The following is an 18,921-nucleotide window of genomic DNA, read 5'->3' on the forward strand; positions in this document are numbered from 1 at the left end:
ATAAAGCCACGAGCTCTCAGCCTGAGGGTGGGTGAGATGCAAAGGAGGCAGGCCAACCTCACCCTGCCCTCCCCTCTGTCACCAGCCTATCCAGAGTGTGAGTTTCCTGAGAGGCGGCTATGTGGAGATGCCACCCAAGTCTCTCTCACCTGAGTCATCCCTGCTGGCCACATTCGCCACCAAGAACAGCAGCGGAATCCTCCTGGTTGCCCTGGGCAAGGATGCGGAGAAGGCCGGTGGGGCTCAGGCACATGTGGTAAGTAGCTGTAACCCACAGAAGTAGAGTGGGCTGGAGATAGATGTGTGTGGGGAATTTCTACCTCACACATTTACTGTAAAGCTGCTCATAAGCAGTTCTTTAGGAGCACCTTTTTAATTAGTGAGTGAAAGTCATGACTGCCGAATGTTCTGCTCATGGACCCAAGGTTTCCTGAGTCACATGATCAATCTCCCACTTCTCAGGGAGCATGAGAGAGTGCCGCTCTCAGACTAAAGCGACTCGTCAGGGCAGAGGCTGGGTTCCCCTGCATGTGCAATGCTTGTGGCAGAGTGAGAGTTCTTCCCTTACATTCTATGGGGGGATTTTTTGTTGTTATAAGTGTGAAGGGAGGAGAGAGACAGACGTGGCCTGTGACAGGTGCCCAGTGGCAGGAGAAAGCACAGAAGACATTTTCCCCACAAGAGAGTGCCGTGCAATCAGATAACTGAAGGGAAGGTTGGAGAACACTAGCCTGAGGTCTTAACGAAGGAGATACTGCCCACACACACAGGTCACAGAACAACAAGCCCTGCCACTCAAGACATGGCTGTGTGATACCATCATGCACCCTGCATAGTGGATACTGCTTCCTAAACTTAATGGGGCCAGAAAGGTTCAGAGAACCCGATTAAACTGTCCAAGTTTCTTCATTGAAAAAAAAAATTAGTCTCCTGCATCATGTAGTATATCACCTGTGACAGCATGCATGCATGGGGAGCTGCAGACATAGAAATCTATGACAGGACCACAAGACCAACTGCAGATTTCAGAGTGACACAGATCGGAACACAGTACATCAAATCCCAAAATACCCTGACTGATGGTGACATTCCTAAGCATTCGATTGCCTTGCATTAACGGGTCTACATCATCCATACAAGACGGAAAATGTTACATACCCTTCAGTAATGTGTTGTGTTTTGGAAAATGTATCCTTCCAGCCCTTCTTTTCCATCATGCTGATTGAGGGACACATCGAAGTGCATGTCAATTCTGGGGACGGGACCAATCTGAGGAAGGCCCTCCTGCACGCCCCCACTGGCTCCTACAGTGATGGACAGGAACATTCCATCTCCCTGGTTAGGAATCGGAGGTACTTCGCTCCCGGGGCTTGCTGAGATGAGCTTGGAGGAAGCTCCTTAGCTTGTTGGACACTCTGTGTGATTGACACCTGGTGTGATGGACACTTGGTATGACTGACACTTGGTATGGTTGACACCCCACGTGACTGATACCCAATGTGACTGGAATAGTTGACACGAAGGCATTAACAGTCATAGTTCTTACTGTTTCAAATGCCGGAACTCTACCACAGCGTCAACTCTCTCGTAGTTTGTAGTGATATGTTTGTGAAATTTTCATAGTTGAGAACCTTACCTTTGCCCTCTATTTAAGCCCTATATAAACTTGCAAACTGGATGAAGGTGGTGGTGAACAGCAGGGTGGCTTTGGTGGACAGTATTGTGCCTACAGTAAATGGCATCCTATCAGTGTTCTGTGTATTCCCGTATGCAACTGTAGACCTTGTGCTTGAGGGATGCTAGGTGTTTCTACAACAGACAAAAACTTGTTTGAATACACACCCTTATCTCTAATACTCAATCAAGCTTGGTGATGTAGTCATAGGTTTTACTCTTTGATACTAGATGTTGAGCTTCAGGGTCCCATGTTTTGGATTCACATACAATCCCATGCCAAAAAGTTTTCTGTAGGAAAAAAAAATTATCATTCCAAAAGGAACTTGCTAGAATTACATATGAAAATGGAGCTCTTCTTTGTACTTAAACTTGTTTTCTCCTTTGATGTGGTAGAGTTATCACCATACAACTGGATGAGAACAGTCCTGTAGAAATGAAGTTGGGTCCACTAACAGAAGGAAAGACGATCGACATATCCAACCTGTACATAGGGGGACTTCCTGAGGACAAGGAGACCCCAATGCTCAAGATGCGGACTTCCTTCCACGGGTGTATTAAAAACGTGGTCCTTGACACTCAGTGAGTGTGACTGGTTCCCATCCTGTTCTTATGCTTTGTCATCTGCCTTCTGAGTTGGCGGTGGGAGGTGGGAGGTGTTCTCCAGGCTCAGCCATTAGAAGGGAACTTCCTTGGCCTATCATGACCAGCTCCCCCAATGGATCTTACAGGGTCAACATGGTGGTCAGATCTGACCATCAAATAGTATTTAGAGAAAGACCATCACTGGCTGCCTTTGTGTGTGTAGTGTAGAGTACTGAGCTGGGCTTTGATACATGTTGGGCAGTTTCTCTACCCCTGAGCTACATTCCCATCCTTGAGAGTACCTTTACGAGAACCCAACCGGATTGCCAACAGCTACATCTTATTCATAGCTTCTCCTGAGACAATTGCTCTATGGTTAAATTTTGCAAGTCTCCACTCTCTGTAAAAGAAGAGAATTATTATGTGCAGAGATGGTTGCCCGTTCCTCCTTTCCCAAGCTCTAGTCACATAGGAGTAGTGGGGAAAGTGTCTGAACCTACACTACAGACCAGCATCTGCCTATAGGAAATCATAACGTGCTCAGTAGGAGGAGATACTGACTCCATCCTTGCTAGGCGGCTAGCGGGACTTCCTGAGGACAAGGGGACTTCCGATGTTCCGGATGTAACCTTGAGAGCTGGCAGGGGTCTTTCACAGTCACAGTGACCTTCTCTGAGAAGTTACCTTCTAGGAGTCCCTGAACAGAGCAAGAGTAACCCTGTGGTTGCACAGACTCTGGCACAAGAACAGAGCCTTACTCAGATATCTGTAGATTTATATACACTCACCAGTTGCTCATCCATCCCTGTATTGATGAGGCAACTTCATGCTCCTAAAAGCCACGAGGCTTTGGAATCGGGTATAGCTTTGGTAGTCGGGTATAGCTTTGGGCGGTGCCAGTGAGGTCCAGGCTGCTGTGGGATTGTGGCCAGAGAGTCTTAGTAGAGAGACCAGCGACAAGCACACTTCAGAACAAAGAACCAGTCTTAAATGGAGACTGCTGCCCAGTGGGGTGGGGACCCAGAGACTCGATGACCTGAGAACCCAGCTTACAGCAGGTGATAGTCTTGACTCAACTCTGAGCTCAAGAACATCCAAGTTACCAGCATCGTCCTGGTTTAGGGGATGTGTCCATGTAACTCGGGCACCGTGACGGATGGCTGGCTTGGTCACCCTAAGAGAAATGGATCGATGGTTTCAAATGGGTTCTGATTACCGTTTTCATCAAATGATTGGGCTCCCATGCTCCTCCCAGGCCTTTTCATTCCAGTGCTCTCTCTGTTTGTCTGTAGACTTTTGGACTTCACCCATGCGACTGGCTCTGAGCAAGTAGAGCTGGACACATGCTTGCTGGCAGAAGAGCCCATGCAGGATCCGCACAGAGAACACGGGGAACTCCCTCCAGAGCCCCCAACTCTACCACAGCCTGTAAGCACGGCATCCCTTCAGTGGGGGTTCATCCAGGTCTGAATAGGAGAAAACCACTGGCTAGGAGGCGTGAACCCAGGCAGACAGACTCTGGTCAAGAGAAAGCCAGGAAGCAATGAGAACCCAGGAAGGAGTCAGGGCAGCCGGGGAGAGCTGGAACTGAGTCCCAAGAGGCCACTGGAGCTGGGAGGGAGGGAAAAGCGCGACAGCTGTGCCCTCTGCCCGCCTCCCAGTTCCTCAGCTGTACCTCAGATGGGCAGACTATCCAAGAGTCACTTATCTCTCTGGGAACTGGGAAGTGACTTTAAGGATCTGATCAGCAACCGGCAGGTATAGGGTGGAAACTCTTGTCTGTGGATAACTCAGAGTCAGGACCCCAAGTGGTTAGCGCACCGTGAGAGTTTTGATGAAGTTTCCCTAACGCCCCCCCGGAATGTGTCGGATTTAGGTGAGGGAAGCATGGGAGTAATCTTGTACCCGAGTCACTGTGAGTGATTCAGTGTTCAAGTACAGGAGTTTGGTCCATTAAGGGAAATCTGGTCACAACTCTTTATGCTCTCCCCTCCTGCTGTCTCAGAAGATGGTGTGTAGTTATTCCAAAGCAGCATGGTCTCTGCTGGGCCCAGAAGTTCAAGCCAGTTTCCTAGTTGTACATGTCTGCCTTAACCCACAGAACAGTCTCGGGATCCCGTGTGAGACGATGTGGAGGCAGCCAGCACTGCCAAAGGACCTGACCTGGGCTCCTGGCTTCTGGCCAGGGTCCCGGGCCCTTCAAAGCCAGTTTTAATTTCCATTTTCTATACCTATTATGTGAATTGAAGGGCCTGTGAGACCTGAGGGCACAAGTGTCTCCCTGTGGTATCCCAGCTGTGGCTGCCTTTTGGCCACAGGTGTCCTTGGGCCATCCTCAGGATCGCTTAGGCCCAAGGAAGTCTCATAGAGGAACCCCCATTTACCCGAGGGAAGGTGAGCTGGAGTATGAAAAAAATGGCAGGAAGCTCAGGTTGGGGAGAAAGGCGCCGAGGGGTACATAGTTTAAGACAGAGAGATCCTGATGCGTCAAACCACAGTGCTAGCAGCTGCTGTTCCGACATGGTGGCTTCTGGGACATTTCCTTTATGGAAGAACATGGGAGGGGTCCTGGCTACCCTGGCTCAGGGTCCCTATGCACCTCTTACAGGAACTGTGCGCAGTAGACGCGGCTCCGGGGTATGTGGCAGGTGCTCACCAGTTTGGCCTCTCACAGAACAGCCACTTGGTGCTCCCTCTGAATCAGTCTGATGTCAGGAAGAGGTAAGCATTTTTTTCCTGAGGTCGCTCTGAGGTTCTCCTTACCAGACGATAAGGAAAGCATGGTGTTAGTTTCTGAAGTGAGCAAATCTGCTCACATCCAACAGATTCAGTGGTCCACGTGGACCCAGACAAGGATGCCCTGTATTTCAGGCCCCTAATGATAGCATACTCTGCATTGTCCTAAAACAACTTTCCTGGTGACATGCATGGGAGTCTTGCTCGTTTTTTGTCATTCAGAGCTCAGCTAAAAATGTCATCTTTTCAGAGTTGTTCACCTTAATTACTTAGTACAGCAATCAGCAGGCCTCTCTGTGACGTAGCACTGATGTGATTCTAGCCTTGGTTTCAAGGTTTCAGGAATTCCTTCTCATTTTTACCATCTTAGAAAGTTCCCATCAGCCATCTGTGCCACGAATGGGAGCGTGAGTGAGTGGACACCTCCTCTCTCTGGAGACTGTAAGGCTGGCGTATGATAAAGCAGCAGTGGGTTCTCTCGTGGAGATCACTTTAAACACTAGAAGCTGACCTTCCGGGTCACTGGTGCTGAGTCCCTGTCCTCCCTCAGGCTCCAGGTGCAGATGAACATCCGGACATTTGCCTCCAGTGGCCTCATTTACTACGTGGCTCATCAGAACCAAATGGACTACGCCACACTCCAGCTCCACGAGGGCCGCCTGCACTTCATGTTTGATCTCGGCAAGGGCCGAACCAAGGTCTCCCACCCTGCCCTGCTCAGTGACGGCAAGTGGCATACAGTAAGTTCCCCGGAGGCCCTGTCACCTGTGCCAAACTCTCTGCCTGCGTCTGTGGTGGTAATTCCATTTTCTTGACGGGAATCTGTGCCTTTTGGCCCTTCGTTGTCTCTGTGTTTGACATCTTCCCCAAATGGTGTAAGCATCTTGTTAGCAGGGCCCCTTTCTACTTCCTGAATTCCTCCAGACACTTGTTCAGTGTTGAACACCCAATTAACACCCAACAGCTGGCGATAGAATGAATGGGGGGGGGTCTCAAAACCCGTTCTTGACTTTGCAAGAAGCAGAGTCTTAGGGTTTCATTTCTGTGAAAAGACACCATGACTGCCTATGGCAACCTGACAAAAGAAACCATTTAATTGAGGCTGGTTTAGAGTTTCAGAGGTTTGGTCCATTATCAGTCTCACGGCAGGAAGCATGGCACTTTGTAGACAGACGTGGTGCTGAAGAAGGAGCTGAGAGTTCTACACCTTGACCCACAGGCAGCAGGGGTAAGACTGCCACACTAGACCTAGCCTGAGCCTAGGAGACCTCAAAGCTCATCTCCACAGTGACACACTTCCCCCAAGAAGGACACACCTCCTCCAAGGACACACCTCCCCCAAGAAGGACACACCTCCCCCAAGAAGGACACACCTCCCCCAAGAAGGACACACCTCCCCCAAGAAGGACACACCTCCCCCAAGAAGGACACACCTCCTAATAAGGCTACTCCCTATTTAAACACATGAGTTGATAGGGGGCATCTCTCTTCAAACCACCTCAACCAGTGGCCTGGAAGAACTGTGCTGATCATCGAAGCGTCTGCTGATAACCAGGGCTCGGAAACTCTGTGGTAGAGTCTCCCCATTTCCTACCAGCCTCAATCTAGCCTCTGCCACAGCATGCCACGGGCAGAGCCATCCGCCAGGGCTTAGTCTGGGCTCTCATCGATCTAAGGGACACACGCCCTAAGCACACTTCTGTTAGAGCTTTCTCACATGATTTGCAAATTCTGGATGTCTTCATCTCCTGTAGGTCAAGACAGAATACATCAAAAGAAAGGCGTTCATGACCGTTGACGGCCAAGAGTCCCCCAGTGTGACTGTGGTGGGCAATGCAACCACGCTGGATGTGGAAAGGAAGCTGTACCTCGGAGGCCTTCCCAGCCACTACAGGGCCAGGAACATCGGGACTGTAAGCAGCGGCTTGTGGTTTTGTGGAGGACCATTACGTTCCAGGGCTCTTGTTTGAGTTATTTTGCATGAGCTCACTAGATGGTGCAGACCCTTTAAAGACATGTGGTGCGGCTTCCCTGTAGAGCCGTTCAGTTTTCCCTGTCTCATGGCTAACAACCTCTCAGCCCCCCTCCCCCCAATCAAGTTGGGGGAAAGCCCAGCAAATTTGTATGTGCACATGAGTGAGAGAAGCACTCACTCTGGATGCAAGCAGTGTTTTAGCAAAAATGTAGAAAACACTTCCAGGGCATTATCACTAAAGGATCGGATTGAGAGAGCAAAGGGGGGTGCTCACGTGAGGAATTGCCACAGTTAAACTTTAGAAACCAAGACGCTGTCATAATGTGTGCTGTTGAGGGAGGCTTAATGAAGCACGGGAAAACTTCATTCTATCTCATCATCAGCTCCACCAACTCTCCTGTCTCCATTGTTTTAGATCACCCACAGCATCCCTGCCTGCATTGGGGAAGTGATGGTTAACGGCCAACAGCTGGATAAAGACAGGCCCTCGTCCGCCTTTGCTGTGGACAGGTGCTATGCGGTGGCCCAGGAAGGAACTTTCTTTGAAGGAAGCGGATATGCAGCTCTTGGTATGTGTCCTTAGCTGCCTGAAGGAACTCATTGGGTTTAGTGTGTTCTCTGAGATGATTCGGATCCATCTCTGATAGGATGAGGCCCCCACCCCCCATAGAGAGGCTGCCTAAGGCTGTGTTTGTTTATTTGGTGTTCTGGTCTACCCCTAACTGTTCATGCAAAGCCTGCACCAAAAAGGGCACATTCCCTGGCCAGGTTAATAAAGACCCTTGAATTGAAAAGCAGGCATGTACACCTGTAATTCCAATGCTCGGAAGACTGAGGCAGGAGGATCCCAAGTTGTATATTAATCTGAATGACAATAATGATAGCGTGTCTTTAAAAGTAAGAACACAAAATACTGAGAAGAACCAGGGCTCTGGTAGGAGACAAGGTAGGAAGCCTGAATGCAATGGGCCAATCAGTCTGTCTTTTAGCCCCAGGCATGGTAACAACTGCTTTCTAGTGCCAGTATTCCTCCGATGGTAATGATGCCCTCCAAGATACACATTAATTAAGAAGGTTAACAGGGAAAGACTAGCAAGCCAGATGTATCTAGGGCCCAAGGGACCAGATGCAGATGAAGGAAGTCTCTACCCACCCTGTTCTGGTTCTCGACCGAGCAACTTCTTCAAAGGCAGTCTTTTCTATCTGGGCTTGGTCGTGCACACCTGCAATTTCAGCACACAGGTGGCAGAGGCAGGAGAATTGCAAAGCTGGTGGCGGTCTGGTGACATAGCAAGGTTCTACCTTAGAACAAAAACAAAAACTAAGCATTTCTTCTGACGAGCACTGAAGTCTGGGGGGTGGGTGGGGATGCAGCTGATCCAGGTCTTGAACTTGGCCAGTACCGTGCCCAGCCCAGCCCTGTCCAGCCTGTGGGTTCTCACCATGACAGTGCTGCCTTGTGTTTTGCAGTCAAGGAAGGTTACAAAGTCCGATTGGATTTAAATATCACACTGGAGTTCCGTACTTCCTCCAAGAATGGTGTCCTCCTGGGAATCAGCAGTGCTAAAGTGGATGCCATTGGCCTAGAGGTTGTAGATGGCAAGGTAGGTGGTCCATCCGCAAGCCCCGCCCACCCACCCTACCACTGGCCTAGAGGTTGTAGATGGCAAGGTAGGTGGTCCACCTGCAAGCCCCGCCCACCCACCCTACCACTGGCCTAGAGATTGTAGATGGCAAAGTAGGTAGTCCACCTGCAAGCCCCACCCACCCTACCAGAAATTGCTTAGATTCAAGTTTCTCATTATCCACTTCATTAATGGAGACAAAAGAAATTTCCATTACTATTTTAAAATAAGTCCTAAAAATGCTATGTTCAGAGTAACTTCTTTTCATACATTTGAGTCCAAATGGCATTTCTGCCTGCACTTTACCAGGAGCAATATGCTCGTATAATGCCCTGTCTCTTCTAATAAGTTTTAACCATTCACTTGCAAATAAGCTGAGTCCCACAGAATTGCAGTGAAGTGAACACGCATGTCCCCACCCCCAGGCTTCTCATAGTCAGGTCAGGTACAGCCCACACTGAATCCCCAAGGGATAGCGTCACAACCCTCGGGACGTCATAAGATGGACTACGTGTGCACCCACTTGTGTGCTTAGCTTATGATGTGCAAATGAAGCCATCACTGCCATCAAGATCCATGGCAGCCATGGCATTACCACCAGACTCCTCCTTTGGTGCTCCTTGGTAACCACAGGTCCCGGATCCTTCCTTCCTTGCTTTTGGCAATCACCGATCTGTCTCCACTGCCTTGCAGGAGAGAATTGGGCATGTATGCCATGCCACCCTTAAGCCACAGAAACCATGGATGCTGGAGTCTTGGGTTGCCCTCTCCTCCTGCAATATGCTTGGCCACCAGGAGTGAGATGCTGGAATCTTCCTTTTGGAAGGCAAGGGATATGGTGTCTCTCAAGTTCACATGCTAAATTCCTCCCCACTAGCTTCTCTCAGGGTCTGATGTTTAAAGAGGCCATTGGGAGCTAGTGAGATGGCTTACTGAGCATAAATGCCCAATGTTAATACTAATGACATCAGTTCCATCTCCAGGACCCACAGGGACAGAAGGAAAGAAAGAAAACAAACAAACAAACAAAACCCATTCCAGCATTGACTTCTGTGTGCTTAGACATGGGCACAGGCACAAGCCCACACAATAAATATGTATAAATCAAAAGTAACTCAGTTAAAAGGAGATCACTAAGCGGGCTGTGAGCCAGTCTGACTGTGACCAGCAGGACACAGACACACAGGAGACCCGGCGCAGACAAGGCTCCTTGCATGCTTCCATGCACGCACTTGCTTGGTTTGAATGTTTTCCTTTCTGGTTCTTGGCCCTTAGGATTCCTGACAGCGGGGTCCAGGGAGCTGGCAAAGTTCCACATGCCTTGCCCTTCACCTCTCCTCTTCCTGCCTCAATTCAAAAACAAAAACAAAAACAAACAAACAAAACCCTACCGCCACGACAAATGACTGCCCCAATGCTGTGGTGCAGAGCCAACTTTCCTTCTCATCCTATACTTATATGTAATTTTTTTATAAATTTATAATCTTCTGAAAAACCTAACATCTACTTGCAATTTTTACATGCTATCTAAAAAGAAAAAAAATGATCAAAAGTGTAAAAACTATGAAAAATGGAATTTTCTGTTGCACTCTATAATTTACTTTTGTGTGGGTGTTCTATATATTATCTCTTGCTCTCTGTTCACTTTATTTACTCTTCTTTCCCAAGCCCCGCAGTATACATCTTTAGGATGTCACACGCAGTGTGCTCTGAAATAGTGGTCTTGTAGGTACCTTGTCCAAAAGAAACTTGGGACCAATGGTAACCGTGGTGACTGCTAGCGTACCAAAGCACACACTGGCTCCCAGACTCACTCAGTACCGGTGGCTCCCCTCAGCTCTTCTCGGCCCTCTCCTACCCTGACCTTCTCCAGCCCTTGGACTTCCCTTCCTCCAGCTTCTGGTTCCTATATGACTCTGTCAGTGTGGCCCTGTGTCCACGTTCTCTCTCCCCAGTTCAGTCAGGGTTAGTCTAGTGCTTTCTCGGTCTACTCTGGACTCTCCCAGATGCCTCTGGCTGTACTCTTCCCATCAGCCATACCGTGGAGCTATATCCTCAGCTTTCCACAGTAGGCAGTGTGGGAAACTTAGAACAGCAGGCTTGAAATCTCACCTCCCTCAGTTATCCTGAGATGCCAGAACCATCCTGGTGGAGCTTTAAACCCCCAAACTGACCTGCCCAGCTCCGAAGGCTAGAAGTGTAAGGCTTGGTAGGATTGGCCTCCCCTGAGGCCTCGCTCCTTGCCCTGTGCATGGCTATCTTCTCTTCACATTGACTTTTCTCTGCTTGCCTGTGCCCCGATGACTCTGATACGCACACAGGTTAAAGTTCACCACAGTGACCTCCTTTTAATGTAACGACCTCCTTAAGGTCCCTGTATCTGAATATCATATGCTGACAGATGTTAGGGGTTAGACCTCCAGTGTGTGAACAGGTTTCGGAGTGACACCATTTAGCCCAGAACCCCTCTCTGCCCTTTGCATAGCCCTGGCTTTTTGTTCACGACTCACTGTTGCAGAACATTGGTGTCTGGTCAGGGAAGTTAGCAAGAGATCGTGCATAGACAGTCCATGCTCAGTCTCTGGGGAAACCGCAGACTCCCGAAAATGTCCTGCAGTGCCCTAAGAATGGAGCACTGATTTTGGAACTGTTTGGAGGCTGGATCGAGTGTCCATGTTTTAGGAGGTGACCCTCCCAACGTCATTGTTTGTCACGATCATTGTTCCTTGTTTCCAGAATCCCATGTAGTTCTCTGCTCTGAGAACAATTCCTGAATGTGCAGTGCTCCATGGCTTCTTGGCCTAGATGTCAACAACTCACCCAAGCATTTGCATTGTCCAGGTCTTATTTCACGTCAACAACGGTGCTGGAAGGATAACAGCCACCTATGAGCCCAGAGCCACCAGAGCTCTCTGCGATGGGAAGTGGCACACGCTCCAAGCCCACAAGAGCAAGCACCGAATCATCCTGACCGTGGATGGCAATGCCGTTAGGGCCGAAAGCCCCCACACCCATTCCACCTCAGCAGACACCAACGATCCCATTTATGTGGGTGGCTATCCTGGTACGTGTGACTCCCCGTTCGGTTTATCCACATAGGAGGCTCAGTCCTGTCGAGGTGTAAGTGCAAAGGATCATGGGGTAGGTATTGAACGATGTGTAATTTAATGACAAGTCCCACCGTTTTAGACAAGCGGTTTGAAGTACTGGACCTAAACATTTTGGGGGGAAATTTAGCACAACCCCCATCACGTACAAGTTTCTCACTGAGAGTGTTGGCTCTGCCGTGAGGTAAGCTGGGTGATTCCCCACCTCTCTGCCCTAGAGGATCGCAAGGCTGGAGTCTAAGTCAGGGATAGGCTGGACTTATTCTCCTCTATCAAATTTGCATTTGAAATGTCCCAAGAAATTATTGCAGAGCCCCAACACCTGTCTTGTGACTTTTCAAGTCCTAACTATGCCTTCAAGTCACCGCCTGCTAAAAGTTAGCAGGCATTCTGCTATCCACTAAACCCACGTGTGCGGGAAGTGTTATGATCTGAGGGTCGCTTGAGGTCGTTTTTGTCTCCTTTAATATACCCTGTCTCAACAGAATTAAGCAACCCTCATCTCTTTCTCCCTGAACAGCCCACGTCAAACAGAACTGCCTGAGCAGCCGGGTCTCATTCCGGGGCTGTGTGAGGAACCTCAGGCTGAGCAGGGGCTCACAGGTGCAGTCCTTGGACCTGAGCCGAGCCTTTGACCTACAAGGAGTCTTCCCTCATTCCTGCCCCGGGCCTGAGCCCTGAGCCTCTTCCCTTGGAATCATCGCCAACACGTGGACGAGAACAGTTTGGGAACTCAAGCAGCTCCTGTTCCCACTCCATTGCCAGCTCAGGTTATGTTTCCAGAGGAAAATGCTGTATTTATGTTGAACTAAAGCCACACGGACAACAGATACCTCTATTAAATGGTTTAAAATATCAGTGGAGTCCATGGTCGCCTCTTTTTGAGTTTTTCAGACGGAACTTTGTGGGCATGGGATTTTTCTGCTGAAGACTTGATAGTGTTCGCCGGTTTGCATTTTTTAGCATTAAAAAAATGAAATGTCACAGCAGGCTGTATTAGATGAGAACATAGAATGGATAATTCTGGTTTTGTTGTTGTTTGTTTGTTTGTTTGTTTTTAAAGTTTCATACACTGGGTAGATGTCGGGACCTGAGCACAGCCTAAGCTGATATTTTTACTAAAACTTTGTTCAAAGGCTGACAATGGGATCCAGAGCCTAAGTCACATTGTATTACAGGGTTGGGATATAGTTAAATGCCTCTCAACACAAGCAACTGGGAAAATGGGACCGATTTTCTAAGGACATGGCATCAACAAATGCTTCAAGAGGGGACATGTCAGATGGCTCTCATTTCTTTTCATTAGACACAACTGTACATAGCCCAGGCTGGCCTTGAGCTTGCTTCATAATGGACACCAGTTTCCCTTTCCAGTTCACTTAGCCTCCTCCCTGACCCCTCAATGCCCGGCAGGAGACATTAAACGGTTTTCTGGACTTGCCTCTTCTCTGTGCTTAGCACAAGGATGTTGAAGCCACTAATTTACCTGAATTATGAGGACAAGAAAATTATGTGTGTTTTCCATGAACAAAGTGATAGAAAATTTGACAGAGAAACAGAAAATATTAAAGAAGAACAAAATGAAAGTTCTTTATTTGTTTACTTTGTGGGCAAGGTGTGGCTACACAGCCCCAGGTGATCTGGAACTCACTATGTAGAGTGAGCTGAGATCCAACTCTGCGATCCTACTGCCTCTGCCTCATGAGAGTGGGGGTTAAAGGTGTTGCCATCACTCCTGACCATCAAATAAAGTTCTAAGGGTCCAAGACTCATACTTCAGCATAATAAAGCTAACCATAGCCAACTCACGGGCAACATCGTACTAAATGTTGAAAGATGAAAGCACTCCTTTGAGAGCCGGAAGAGGCATCTGCTGATTCTACTCCCACTATTCGTAATCAATACATGGGGGAAGTCCTAGTCTATCAGGTAATCGAACAAGAGGAGGAACATATAGACAGGAAAGGTGACGGTCAAACTATCCTGATTTGTAGAAAAACATAAAGGTTCTCCCAAAAGACTATTAAGAGGGATGGATTCAGTAATGTTGCAGGTTATGAAACCAACATGCGGATATCAGTAGTTGTCATCCCAGTAACAGGAATCATGAGGGGGGGAAAAATGTGAAAACAATCCCACTCACAATCACCCAAAAAAAGAGGGGGAGGGGAAGAAACGGAAGCTGGAGGGGAGAAGGGGAAGAAGAGGGAGAATGGAGAAGAGCAGAATCCAAAAGTCTAAGAGGAAGACTGAGTAAAGGTTTGTGCAGAACAAATCAACCCTGACAGAAAGAAACTAAAGGGGATGCATACTCAGAAACCCGTGCAAAGACAGAGTACTCGCACATTTGAACTGGGAAAATTAAAAAACAACAACAAAAACAAAACAAAACAAAACTTAGGAGGCAGAGGCAGGTGGACTTCTGAGTTCAAGGTCAGCCTGGTCTACAGAGTGAGTTCCAGGACAGCCAAGGCTACACAGAGAAACCCTGTCTCGGAAAAAAACCAAACCAAACCAAACCAAAACAACAAAAGCCTGTATTATCCAAAGGAACTTTGTTTTAAATACAACCTCCATTAAAATACCCATGCCATCCTTCACAGAAGTAGAGGAGACAATTCAATTCTGCAGTAGGTAGGCACAGAATCAATACATGAGCTCAGAGCCTGGAGAGATGGCTCCGTGGTTAAGAACCCTAGCTGCTTTTTTTTCAGAAGACCTGGGTTCAATTCCCAGCAGCTCACAACTCTAACTCCAGTCCAGGGGGATCTGCCACCCTCTTCTGGACACCAGGCAAGCAACATGCACAGATGTAAGAGTAAACAAATCTTGAGAGGAAAAAAAAAATCCCACAACTTGCTCTTATGTTCCTTCTCCAATTGTCAGCGGTGCCAGCTCAGTTGCGGGCCTGCTTTTACTTCCCTATCCACAGCAGATTGTTAATTTTGTAAAGGACTCTTCATACTGCAACTATTCGTCTCCCTGGTGTGGTGTCAGCGACAAAGTAGCTGGGAACTTTGACCATAGACCAGGCCACAGCTACCCACTCTGACAAAGTACAAGTGGTATAATAGTAGGAGTTAACCATGTTTTAAGTCTGCGGGCAATGCAGAGGTCACACAGTCTCTTTCCTTGCTGTGTCTTGGTAGCTCCAACACTGGCTGCAAAAGAAAGTCCCAAACTAGCCCCTTCATTGGAGTTAGTGTTCTCACACATCCTTCCAAGGATGGGTAAGTCAGTGTAAGGACATGACAGTGGGGCGCGATGATGAGATGTAGCCATTCGCTTTGCAACAGCTCCCGCCTCTCACAGATGCTGCCAGGCACTCTGTGGTCTTCTCACCTGGGAAGTGGGTTTACAGATCCCGTTTTTTGTTTGTATTGATATTAAGGTCAGTACCTCACATCATGCACACCCCTACTATCCGCCCCCCTTGCTCATCTCCTGTCTGGGAAGAGGCCTGGTTGCAGACTGTTGCTGTAAACCTCTCCCTATCCATAAGGAGTTTAAAAGATGTCATCCTTTACCACACAGCCTCTAAATCTCTTCAGAGATACTCAGGCCGCGTGCCTCGGGTACCGGAGCCTGGGTTCTCCTTGGAGTCCCCAACATGCTGATAACAATCATTCCAGTGAATTACTCAGTACCTAGCAGCCATCAGTGTCATTGTGACCCACCCCACCCCCATCCAGTCAAAACCCAACAACAGCCTGCAGACACCAGCAAGCAGTAGATCAAGAAAGCTAGGACTATGCGTCCTCAGCCCATGCTTGGGACTTCGCGTTCCTAGGCTAAAAGGAGTCATGCCGCTTATCTGCCAGAGAGCTCAGTAGAATAGCGGTGACATATGTAAGATCCCCAGGCATTTAAGTGATCTTCACCCATCAGAAACAACATCTCTCCTGTTGAGTATCACAGGATTCATCTGGAAGACTGGCCCTTGGTCTAGTACCCTCTGGCACTTTTTGTGGTTGTTGTTTGAGAGTGAAATTTATTTTGTGTTTCTCCACAGAGCACTCTGTATGTTTGTTTGTCTGTGTGTGTGTGTGTGTGTGTGTGTGTGTGTGTGTGTGTGTGTGTGGTGGAGCTTGTTTTCCAGTGCATGGAGATCAGGTTCTGCTGAGTGGCTTGATGGTCTCCCTCCGCATGTAGATTTGTCTGACTTCATGCTGTGGTCCTTGTCCCCTATACCCGGTGATGAATCTCGGATAGCATAAATGGGCAAAAAGCTTTCAAGCGGAAGTGAGAGGGTTTGTAGACTTTCTCCAGGAGAGATGGACCGGTCGGTTAGCATTTGACAGCTTGACACAAACCAGAGCAGCCTGGGAAGTTGGGACTTCAACTGAAGAACTGTGTCCACCGACTGGTCTGTGGGCATGTCTGCCAGGCGTTTTCATGATTGAAGATGGGTGTGGAAAGGCCTGGGCTCACTGTCGTCCCTGGGGCAGTGGCCCTGGGTTGTATGAGGAAGCAGGCTGCGGGAGCCATGGAGAGGAAGCTAGTAATCAGCACTCCTCCATGGTCTTGGCTTCAGTTCCTGCTTTTTGTTTCCTGCCCAACTTGAATTCCCTGGCCTCTGTTGATGGTGGATCCTAACTTGTAAGTCAGATAAAACCTTTCCTCCTCAGGTTGTTGTTGGTTTTTTTGTTTTTTTGTTTTTTGTTTTTTGGCTGTGGTGTTTATCCCAGCAGACTGGAAACTGGGTCACGGACCCAATTTCCTCAAACAGTCAGTGTTTTAGAAAGCCTTAGCTAGGATTTCTGTCTCTGGAAAATGCATTTCTATTGTAGCATCCTTGGTGAGCAGGGCGTAGCAGAAGGTAGAGACTCCCGGGAATGTAGCTTATCAGAACGTTTGTTTCCTGCTGTGTCTGTTCCTGCTACTTCATTTTTGAAATCATTTCCATCTTCAACACTGGCAGAACATTTCCCTCGACACCTACAGGGTCTGCCACGACATATCCTCTGAGGAGAAGTCCACAGCGCCCCTTAGAGAGCTCTTGGCGTGCCAGAGTACAGAAGTCATGGATTTCGCAGAAGAAACTGAGCTGCTTCTGAACCCACCCACCACCTTCCGATCCGGTGAGCCCTGGGGTCCCTTGTATTTTTTACAGACCACAGAGGACACTGTGTGCTGGCATGGCTATCGCCCTCTCAGCAGTGGTGGCCTTTGAAAAAGTTGAAGCCACCTTACCTAAGGAAGGGTGTAGAAGGCAGGCTGAATGTCTGCATTTCTCCTTACATTGATTTTCTGCTGTTCTGTTCTCAGAGAAGCACCTTCACAGAATGTGCCCCCCTGAAGAGTGAAGCCCAGCATGGCTCAACCCCATCCGATTTTTTAACCTGATCTCCCCCTGGATTGAACTGAGGCTCCATTGGACAGGAGCAGCCTATGACTTCTCTGTCTTTTAAAGGTGGCGTGAGGTCCTGATGACATCTCTCCAGTGCTATTCCCCAGCTGGGAAGCGAGCTTGAGAATTGTATTCATGGCACAAGTGAGATGTTCCCCTCCAGCCATCGAGTGAAATGAGAACTTTCTGTTCTCCCACGTGCCTAACTATTCTATTAGACTATTCTTCGGGTTACACCACACTAGCATGTTTCTCTTGCTTCAAGTGTTATTCCCATCTTAAATGATTTCTGTGGCACCTGTGAGCTCCTTCTTAGATTATGTTGATGGTATGGTTCTAGATACATTTAGAGACGTTTAAGGGATATTGGTCATGGTGACAGAATCACTCGAATCCCCAGAGAAAGCTGATGTATGTTATCTGTTTTGTTTTGTTTTGTTTTAAATCAAATGTCTTAACAGATTGTATCAGGGGAAATACAATCTTATTAACTACATTCCTCGTTTCACTGCTAGTGACACCTCTAGTATGATGCTGGGAATCTCGAGTGTCATAATACACACTGATAAAACACTGTCACGGCGTCATGCTTCCCTTTTGAACAATGTCTGAAATCTTCAGCTGGAGAAATTGAGGACTGTCTGGGACACTGAAGGAGTTCAGAAAGATGCAACATCTTCAGTAGCTGTCACAACTCACAAGGCCATTTTTCCCAGGAAGTACTTCTCTGTGTGTCTGTGCACGCATGCCCACATGTAGATGTGCCCTGGGTGCACATAAGCAGTCTTCCATCTCCTGTGACCAGGTCTCTGGTACTGAACCTGGGGCTCACTGACCAGCTAGTTCAGCTGGCCAATGAGCTGTGGCCGTCCACTTATCTGTGTACCCCCATCTCTAGCGTCACAGGTTTACATGGCCATGCCCATGAAATATATCATCCTCACAAATATATCATCCTTCATGACAGTCTGTGGATCCTCATCTCTTTATTCTGTTGTGTGGAAGTCTCCTTCATATGTTCACTGAGACTCAGGATGGTCTGATGTGAAACAGTTTTGACCCAGGAAGTAGTTCATAGGTCCCAGGAAGTTCCTGAAATTTAGCAGATGCATGAAGTCCCCCTTCCTCAAGCTTAGACAAGGCTGAGGCCACCCATAGGAAGAGACCCTGGCCTGGAGTTCCTGCAAGCCATACAGAAAGCTGCAGAGTTGCAGCTTCAGTGAACCCCACCCATACTGGGGTGGTTCCCAATGCCATCCCTCCCTCGACTCCTGTAACTCGTTTTTCACACTCATGTGTGGAACACCGATAAAACACTTCATTCCCCAATTTGGGTGCATGTTTATTGAATGCTGTATAAATTTGGGTGTATATTTGTTGAATGCGGCATATTATAAAATGCTGGGCTTTCTCCCAGTGGGGTGTGTCCGATGATGGAGCAAGATCTAAGTTATAAGATGGTTCACAAGTTTTCTCCTGTGAGCAGGTCTTGAGGTCTGCAGGTTGCACCCCCAGTGTTCTTTGGCAGATGGGGGATGCTTGAGCTGAGGGTCACTACGTAAAGATCAGCAGTTTCTGGCTGATCCTCTCCTTGACTGCATTCTCCTTGGATGCCCCACCCTGAGTGAGCACTGGCCTGATCATCACTTTGTAATAGCATAGTCGAGAGAGTTACAGGCCACCACGCATTTACATCCAAGTTACAGACCTTTGTTTTGGCTAGCACCCAAAGAGACTCTTGGTGCCGAAGGTTGGGGATACAGTGCTTTTAAAGGCAAAAGACCACAATTTTTATCAGCCTTAGACAAGGGTCAGAGTAACTTCACATCATCTACTTTTGGTAGAACATAATTTCCTGCACACAACGTG

At 48.2% G+C, this 18,921-nt stretch overlaps 1 protein-coding gene across 1 annotated transcript in view; it reads left to right on the forward strand.

The window, feature by feature from the left end:
• Window positions 1-12,565, forward strand: part of Lama1 (laminin subunit alpha 1) — a 122,344-nt gene extending 109,779 nt beyond the window's left edge. Inside the window, exons 53-63 of the mRNA XM_021217542.1 lie at window positions 86-256; window positions 1,201-1,352; window positions 2,071-2,256; window positions 3,552-3,687; window positions 4,868-4,980; window positions 5,546-5,735; window positions 6,750-6,908; window positions 7,386-7,539; window positions 8,441-8,574; window positions 11,437-11,659; window positions 12,223-12,565. Coding sequence (XP_021073201.1) covers window positions 86-256; window positions 1,201-1,352; window positions 2,071-2,256; window positions 3,552-3,687; window positions 4,868-4,980; window positions 5,546-5,735; window positions 6,750-6,908; window positions 7,386-7,539; window positions 8,441-8,574; window positions 11,437-11,659; window positions 12,223-12,383 — 1,779 coding nt within the window. The 3' untranslated portion in view covers window positions 12,384-12,565. The remainder of the gene's footprint in view (window positions 1-85; window positions 257-1,200; window positions 1,353-2,070; window positions 2,257-3,551; window positions 3,688-4,867; window positions 4,981-5,545; window positions 5,736-6,749; window positions 6,909-7,385; window positions 7,540-8,440; window positions 8,575-11,436; window positions 11,660-12,222) is intronic.
• The last annotated feature ends 6,356 nt before the right edge of the window (window positions 12,566-18,921 follow it).

This window comes from Mus pahari, chromosome 18 (genome assembly GCF_900095145.1).
Source record: "Mus pahari chromosome 18, PAHARI_EIJ_v1.1, whole genome shotgun sequence".
Taxonomy (NCBI): domain Eukaryota; kingdom Metazoa; phylum Chordata; class Mammalia; order Rodentia; family Muridae; genus Mus; species Mus pahari.